General features: G+C 39.8%; 1 protein-coding gene across 1 annotated transcript in view; it reads right to left on the minus strand.

Annotated features, from left to right (window-relative positions):
* The window catches only part of LOC111965897 (GDNF family receptor alpha-4), a 110,666-nt gene extending 108,427 nt beyond the window's left edge, over positions 1 to 2,239 (minus strand). Inside the window, exon 1 of the mRNA XM_023990306.1 lies at positions 1,751 to 2,239. Within this exon, the coding sequence (XP_023846074.1) occupies positions 1,751 to 1,799 (49 nt within the window). The 5' untranslated portion in view covers positions 1,800 to 2,239. The remainder of the gene's footprint in view (positions 1 to 1,750) is intronic.
* Positions 2,240 to 9,463: the final 7,224 nt, after the last annotated feature.

The raw sequence follows: 9,463 nt of genomic DNA on the forward strand, positions 1-9,463 counted from the left end.
GACATTGATAGTTTACAACTTGCGGCTCTCCTTTCTCACTTGCACGCATCAGAGGCAAAAAATCGATAGCGACTTCATCCAATCACACTGAGAGCGTCTGTCATTCAACAATGATGACGAAGCCACCCAGGTACCTCTGTGAAATTGGTTGAAATTATTAATATGGGGGAATGTGTCACCTTTTCTATACTGTTACTCTGAAATCAGTCAAACGGTCAGTAGAACAGTTCAGTGCAGTGGTAGTCAAACGATCAGTAGAAAAGTTCAATGCAGTGGCAGTAAATGAGGGTACCAGTAAATTGTGAATGTTTCACCAGCACCACTCATAAAGTGAAGGAAAAATGTGATGTATCTTGTTGAATTGAGTAAATATATGCCCAAGTAGGATTAGATAGAATGATATATATAGGATTCATAGAGTCCTATGAATGCTACAGCTAGATTGGACAAGACTCGTATCCCCGTAGACCAGTTTGTACATTAAACATTCTCCATTCAGGCTACAAAGGCTTCGATTGCCTCCTTAACTCGATTGAATGGCGAGAATGCAGAAAAAATCTGGAAAAATATGCATACTTTCTTTATGAAACACAATTTTCAACCATAATGATAGAGTGGCTAATGCCTAGGAATGATAGCACAGGATGTTGCGTATTGCGTTCAGCCAATCAGGTTGCAGTGGTCTGTTGTTTACCCCTGGCTGAAAGCAGGCACAAAATCTGGAAGTAGCATTAGCCACTCTTGCATGGTGGTGGAAAATGGTGTTCATAAAAAAAAGTGTGCGAATTTTCCCCGTTTTTTCCCAGCCATTAAATCAACTTGTGTTATTAAAAAACATTCAGTAAATGTGTTCTGTCATGTACATGATGTAGAATTGCATGAGCTGCTTTTGTAAAAAGGCAGATTTTTATTATTGCTTTATTATAAAGTGGCTTTTTCTTCAACAGTAAATGTACTACCCATCGAATTGCATTTTGATGCATGGATTTGTTTACAGGGGTTGTGGTCAGGCAATTTCTTAATCTGGCCCTGTTTGAATGCTAAAATGAAACAACTCATTATCATCATATGCAGGTCTTTGGGCTTGGTTGTAGCCTAATGTTGTCAGAGAGTAGMTGATGTACACACGCACGTACACATGCACGTACACACAAAATTTCAATGAGTTCCTACAATAGCCTACATGTTGACAATATCCCGTCATAATGGTGTATGCGGATTATTGGGCCATATAAATTATTTATATTAGGTATCAGGACACCATAGAACACTTATGAAGTGCTAGTCAGTCACTTAATTTCGACCTGATATTGAGATTCAATGTGGCATACATTGCAAGGAAGTAATCACAGATTCTCCAAATGGCGTAAACATAATATCCGACAACTAAAATGTAGGCTAAATTATTGCGCGGCAACAACTAAATCACTCCACATAATTTCTACCATAAAATCAATTTCCACCGAAATATATTATTGTCCTAGTGGGATTTTGAAATATACATAGGTCAGTGATAGAAAAGAAAAGCATACTTGATTTTCCTAAATGTACTTTAGTAGCCTATTTGCTCAACAGAAAGAGTTATCCAAATATGCGGGTTTTCTGCATATTGCGAACAGGTTGCAAAACTGAAAATCTCCTTGGTTTCTGTATCCCATGAAATCTTTATCAGAGGAACGTGTCTATCAATACTCCATCCTTGCAATATCTCGTAGGSCAGTACAGGTAGAAAATACGCCTGTTTACTTACCGAAGAAGACGAGATGAAATAGGTAAACTCCCCAAAGATCCATTTTCATTTCCGATGTAAAATTCTGTTTAAATGATTCCAGGTAACGCACCACTACACCTACACCTTTGAAATTACACTCAAATACATCCTCCTGTACAAGTGGACTGAATTGTTACAAAGGGATTGATAACCAAAATAACTCCTTGTTCACTAAATGTTTCAGAATTCCATAAGTTTCCCGAAAAGTGGATGGATTAATCAAATGTCATGGACATAAATAAATTAAAATACGGGCGTAATCGTTATGTAAAACGACCAGTAAAACGTGTTATAGACCCTGAAAAGTTATCTAGGCTACATCTAGGATCAGGTATGTGAGAGTTTGTGGTCGCCCGCCGCTGTTCTTTCTCCGTCGATAGCAAGTCCTCTTCGAACGTATTTTCTGTTGGTAAGTGGGAAAGAGAGAGTGGCTCGGATGGACTAACTGCTGAGAGCGACGTAGGTGAGCATGAGGGAATGGGAGAGGGTGGGGGAGCAAAAGGGGTTACGTAGAGTGGAAGGGACAGTGACACATGACATGCAATGCTCGTGTAAAAAAATCACGCAGCATAATATCGCCTCTACAATGCTACAGGCATGTAGGTCAAGTTATATTGTACTATTTGTTTRCCAATCTTTCTCAGTCCCGATTGGAAAATAAGATATACCTACCAATTAAGTGAAACTGACTAACAATGATGGATGAACAACACCATAATAGATAGTCTGACTGAATTCAACAAGATGCATACAAATGTCCCTGCACTTTAGGAGTGGWGTTGAATTTAAATATTTTTTTATGTTTTATTATCCCAACTTTGCGTGGCAACTGGCAAGGCCAGCATTGTTTATTCAGATTGAAGACAATTGTAAATAGGCCTACACACAATAAAGCTTGAAATTACACTGTGACAGAATGATAAGAAAACATGCAAGAGGGAAAATACATGTGTAATTAAAAGGGGTGCAAAAACAAAACCAAGTTTTGTTTGMATACAGTTCATATACAATCTATAATAGGAGACAGATAAGCTCCTGGGGGGGAAATAATATTTGGCTTTCGGCACTAAAATAATAATTTGCTGCTGTCTGCTTCAGTATCTGTTTATTATTTCTATCTTGTTTGTAAAGCACTTTTCTCAGTCATGTTTTTTTTCCATTCTTGGCTCTTGTATGGTGCTATCTTGGAGGAGACTACCAGATTCCACGACAGCTGGTCCATTTGTGGGTTGTTTTGTGAGAAACACGCAAGCCCGGGATTATGACTTTGTTGTTAAGAGTAACAATGACTGGGGAGGGATGGGGGAGGGTAAAGGCTCTGGGAGGTGGTTGGTTGGATAGATGGATGGGTGTTCTGCATTACAGAATGTCTAGAATATCATGTGACTTGTTGCGCACATAAAAATCTCTATAAAATATATCAAAGAGAAGAGTCGAAATGAAGCTGTGGACAGCCTTCTAATACCATGACACTGATTCTTCAAGTCCATCTTTAAWGTGTCAGAGACTCACAGCATCTTCTATCCAGAGAGCAGGGCTGGGAAACTCTGGTGCTGGAGAGCTGCGTTGGTTCCACACTTGATTCAAATAATCATGGTCTTCAATTTGGACAATGATTATTTCATGACATGTGTGAAGTTTATGGCCCAGTGCCTAATTCAATGACAGCAGTCGTCCAGGAAGTGCATTTGGGCTGTATTGATCCACCTTTTGGCTCAGCTCCAAAATGGTGACAGCAGCCAATTGAGTTTCCACATGATCCATCCAAACAGAGCTGGCAGGAGATAACCACCGGTCGGTCAACCATGTTGGATCACAGTGTAAGGCTGCCTACAGGTCCAGCAGGATTGCTGCCATTGGACACAATGCAACATGGGCAGTATAGCAGCTTTCTTTGATTTCAAAGGAAGCACTCCCTCAATGGCTGATGGCTGATGGCAATGCCAGACGTCTGATGGCTGTAGTGCCCATAGGTCCAAGAGGATCATCCAGTTGTTTGCTAAAGACTGAATGGAGACCACTGGAGAACAGTTGTAGCTGCTTGGTGTCTCGTTGATTGTCATTCATGGTTTTCCTCAACTATATTTGAGTGTACAGCAATAACAATCCATTTCGGTTTCATTTTTACCATACAGGCATGGGTGATAATGGGGGGCAATTATAATGATGGCCTATTTCATTTTGAGTGCTAAAATTGGAGTCACAAATGTGTCCATGCAGGGCAATAAATGAATTACTGAAGATTATATGTTGGAGTGCTGTCCATTTCATTTATTAATTTTTTTGACATGCAGGCAGCCATCCAGAGGAATCACTAATTGTACTGTACAACAACCTAGTACACCCTATGTTTTTCCTMTACTAGTTCACTTCCTAATACGCTTTTGAAAACAAAACAACATTACCATCTCAGTTGGAAAGTGAGTACTGCTTATTTAGGGGGGAAATGAGCTCTGACCATGTTTGATATATAAATAAAAAAATTACAGACACAAAGTGCCTTGGGGATTTTTTTGTAAATCACATATTTGCGCTGTGCATTTTGAATTTGTTATTCAAATCGACACTAAATGTTGCAAGAAAAGCAGAAAGCTCTCTCTGAGGGAAAGGCAGCTTAAAAAAGGAGTACAGCTTGTTTATATTTTTGTCTTAAGCCGTGAGGTCTCCCTGACATTCTCTGAGGGACGTTCTAAGTGCTGAGGGCTATGTCAGTCTTCTCCTTACATTAGAGAAAGGGTGACCTAACCTTATCTGACCTGAACCACCTCCACTGAGGATACTCCTATGGAAACCATTGAGGAGATGAATGCTTTGTCAAGGCAAACCTTCCTCATAATAAATACCCTCTCCATCTGAAGGGCTTTACTCTCCCGGGTTCTCAATTAATCCAAGCTCTTCTCAGTCCTCCGGACTGCTTAGCTTTCAGAAGGGATGGTGGGTCAGCTTTGAAGGCAAAGGAGATGGACAGGCATCACTTTCTAGCCGCCGGCGAGGGTACACTGATTTCCTATCGTTGGGAGCCGAAGCGGTGTGGACATTTTATAATGAGGGATTACTGCTGTATCTGTGATCATTTCTATGTCAATGCGGTATAGAGGTAGATGGATGATGAAGTGGSCGCTGCCGCTCTGTAAAATGTTTGTTGGACACATTTAATGGCTACTTTTACTGCCGAATTTAGCCCTACATTGGGTTTTGATGTTTGTATGATAAATCAAAGTGCTGGCGGGTTTTCCCGACATTTCTCCCAGTCGAGATTTCCCACTAGGATACTCTGTTTTCAGGCTTTTAAACTCAACGTTTTATCCAATAGTTTTGCTCTTATTCTCAAGTAGACCAATAATGTTGYGAGTTTTATGTTGAGAGGTATAGCCAGAGGTAGTCGTAGTGATTATTTTAGAGATTGAGAGTCTGACTACATATGTTTCAGCACTTCACCCCAAACATTCATTTGGCTCGTTTCAAAAGTCCACCATAAGTCCCAGGACAGTGATGTCATGGCTAGGTTCCATTGCACACACAGTGGTGCTTGTGTTGCATGAACTGTGGGATAGATTTTCCTCTTTTTGTGTGTGCCTAACAACTCAGCAAGGCTACGGCTGATTGGCTGATACTTGAAACAACAACATACATAAGAAATGGCAGTGTCTATTTCTCGAATATGTGAAATTAATTTCTACTAGGATTACCAGTCTGCAAGTTAGTTAAATAGTTTCCCCCCTGTGTGACCACTATTGTTAAATAGGAACACCTTTTAAAGGTTAGAAAGATGCTCCCTTCTAACTGGCAAATTAAAGATTTGGATATTTGCTTACTATCAAAAGAGGTTTGGGGCGGATGAAGCCACAAAATGGAGAGGGGGTATTTCACAGCTGCTCTCAAACAGAACATTGTTCAAATGCAGTGAGATTTCATGGTGGGCATTCACACACAGTGACTCGGTATCCTCTCACAACAACAGATGGTGGGTCTCATGCCTACTGTGTGGGAGGGTTAGGTTACAGAGCTGTTGATGCCTAGTTCTGTCTTTAAACCTATTTTGGGCCAGACACAATCACACACACACACACAGACACACACACACACACACACACACACACAGACACACACGGAGAAAGAACAGGGGGAAAGACACCACTGGATTAATCAAGCAGTAGGTGTTGATAAAAACATTCAATTTGTACTGCAACAGGAAGCACATTAAGTTTGGCTCCGTCGTGCAGCTACAGCACAACCTGTGAGGTGCTAGACTCTCGTTTGCCTCCTTGCTACTTTAAGGCGACAAAGTCTTCCCTTCCCATCCTGTCTTATGACGAGCAGAATATAAAACATAAGAGCTCCGTATAATACAGTATCTCAGCATTTCATCTTTTCCGTATGGGGCTTCTTTAATGCTTCTCCCTTTGTTCTGATGGCACCTCGGGTTTCAGCCATTATCGCCCGTTTAATGAGAGATTAGTCGAAACTCAGGAAAATAGCAAAAAGATCAGGTTCCCCTGGCAGTATCAGATGTTAGATTCATAAAGTCCTTGTGCAGCAGGGGCCCTTACTGTCTCTGGGCTTCTTTAGTGGGGTGAAGAGGTGAGCCTGGAACATCTATCACCGATTTTCCAGACACTCCTGGTGGCCAAAAATAATCAGATGGCACCTGAATCAACAGCTCTGCGTTTTCAGATCCATAACTCATCATTTGCTGGATGTGTGTGTGTGTGTGTGTGTGTGTGTGGTGTGTTGTGTGTGTGTGTTGTGTGTGTGTGTGTGTGTGTGTGTGTGTGTGTGTGTGTGTGTGTGTGTGTGTGTGTGTGTGCGTGCGTGCGTGCGTGCGTGCGTGCGTGCGTGCGTGCGTCGTGCGTGCGTGCCGTGCGTGCGTGCGTGCATGCGTGCACGTTGTTTGTGACTTCGATATCTCCATATGAATGTATTCATGAAAATTTCTGTTCATAATCAAAACAGAGAATTGGTTGTTTTTAGAAAATCTAAATTGCAGCCAAATCTTGGTCCATGTGGGATGAATGTGGGATGATTTTACCTGACCTGGGGCAGAGGTCATTGGCTGTGTCCATACTGGTGGTGTTTCACCCCTTCAAAATACACAATTAACTAAATTAGAATCAAAACCTTAGTGAGGCAAAGGCGAAAAAGAGGACGCTGCTGTATTGGACATCTTTGGTTAAAAAGCAAACAGCCTGGACCCTGGTGTTGTTATAAAGCAAACAGCCTGGCCCTGGTGTTAGTGAAAGCAAATCAGCCCCGGCCCTGGTGGTTTGAAAGCAACACTCGCCCTGGTGTTAGTAAAGAAAACAGCCCGGCCTGGTGGAACCTCTGTGTCAGTAAAGTCAACGCACGCCCTGTTGAGCACGCCGCTGGTGTAGTAAGAGCAAACAGCCTGACCTGTGTTCAGTAAAGCAACACAGCGCGACCGTAGTAGAACCTGCGTTGTCACGTAAAGGCAAACAGCCTGCCTTCTGTGTCAGTAAAGCAAACAGCCGGGCCCCGTTTAGTAAAGCAAACAGCCTGGACCCTGGCATTTCAAGACACATGCTCCGCCTGTGTAGTAGGTAACCAGCCGGCCTGCTTATAAAGAAAACAGCCCGGCCCTGGTGTTAGTTAAAGAAAACAGCCCGGCCTGGTGTTAGCAGAAAACAGCCCGGCCCCGGTGTTAGTAAAGAAACAGCCCGGCCCCGGTGTTAGTAAAGAAAAACAGCCCAGTACCTGGTGTGTATTTTATTAAGGAGTCTAAAGTGAAATGAAACCAATTACCCTATACAAGCTATCTGTTTTTCTCATCATCTGGTGGAGGTTTTCTTCTATCTCTCTCCTCTCTCACACACACACACACACACACAACCACACACACACACACACACACACACACACACACACACACACACACACACACACACACACACAAAACACAACACACACACACACACACACAGAGCAGCCACAAAGGTGCACACACACACACACACACACACTTCCCCTCACCCATCTCACGTTCAGAAGCATATTTTCAGAGGATCTTTGTGTGTGTGCTATCTCAAACTCTTTGAAGTTGTCATCCTCACAGACATTAGTACTCCCCAGAACATCTCAAGTAATTTGCCCTTTTGTTTTCAGATCACTGTGTCATTAATAGTCTCTTGATTTGTTTGACATGTTTGAAATGACTGTCTTCATCATCTTAAGTAGAAAAATACATTTGCATTCCATAATGAGCCCTGTCATTGTAATGGTGTCATGAAAATGTTATTCAGTTCTGTGTGTTCGCCAGGGGTGCCTTTCAAAGCTTACCAGTGGCACAAATACTTAAAACGGCCTGAGGCTTCAAAATATACAGTATATATTATATTGCTTCATGTATTGTATAACATACAGAACATACAATTAAGGAGAGGTCAAATCAACATATGGAGTGGATCCAGATGGCTATAAGCACACTATAGAGACCATTATTGGAACTTGGGCCATAAATAAGGGTTGAGAGTAAGAAATATAGTTAGATCACTAACTGTGGTGTGTTATCTTTATACAATAGAAGTGTCTCAAACACTTTTCTCAATGCAAAGGTATAATGCATTATAATAGTCATACTGTATTATAATAGTCATAATGAATTATAATASGCATAATGATTTATAATAGTCATAATGCTTTATAATAGTCATAATGCATTATAATAGCATAATGCTTATAATAGCCATACGGCATTTTAATAGCCATAATGCATTATAATAGTCATAATGCATTATAATTAGCCATACTGCATTTATAATAGCCATAATGCATTTATAATAGTCATAATGCATATAATAGCCATAATGCATTATTAAATAGCCATATGCATTTTATAAGCCATAACTGATTTTAATAGCCATAACTGGCATTATAATAGCCATACTGCATTATAATAGCCATAATTGCATAATGCATTATAATAGCCATAATGCATTATAATAAGCCATACTGCATTATAAAGCCATAATGCATTATAATAGCCATACTGCATTTTAAATAGCCATATGCATATATAATAGTCATAATATATTTAATAGCATAATGCATTATAATAGCCATACTGCATTATAATAGCTCATATGCATTTTAATAGCCATAAATGCTTAATAAATGCCATAATGCATTATAATAGCATACTGCATTTAATAGTCATAATGCATTATAATAGCCATAAATTCATTATAATAGCCATAATGCATTATAATAGGCCATAATGCATTATAATAGCCATACTGCATTTTAAATAGCCATAACTGCATTTTAATAGCCATAACTGCATTATAATAGTCATAATGCATTATAATAGCCATATGCATTATAATAGTCCATAATGCAATTATAATAGCCATAATGCATTATAATAGCCATACTGCATTTTTAATAGCCATACTGCATTAAATATAATATAATGTCTTATAATAGCCATAATGCATTATAATGTCATAATGCATTATATTAGCCATTAATAATACCAGACTGCTTATAATAGCCATAATGCATTATAATAGCCATACTGCATTTTAATAGCCATTACTTGCATTATAATAGTCATAATGCATTTTAATAGCCTACTGCATTATAATAGTCATAATGCATTTTAATAGCCATAATGCATTTTAATAGCCATAGTTTTTATGCATTATAATTAAGCCATAATGCATTATAATAGTCATA

The sequence above is a fragment of the Salvelinus sp. IW2-2015 genome, linkage group LG6.2 (genome assembly GCF_002910315.2).
Source record: "Salvelinus sp. IW2-2015 linkage group LG6.2, ASM291031v2, whole genome shotgun sequence".
Classification (NCBI taxonomy): domain Eukaryota; kingdom Metazoa; phylum Chordata; class Actinopteri; order Salmoniformes; family Salmonidae; genus Salvelinus; species Salvelinus sp. IW2-2015.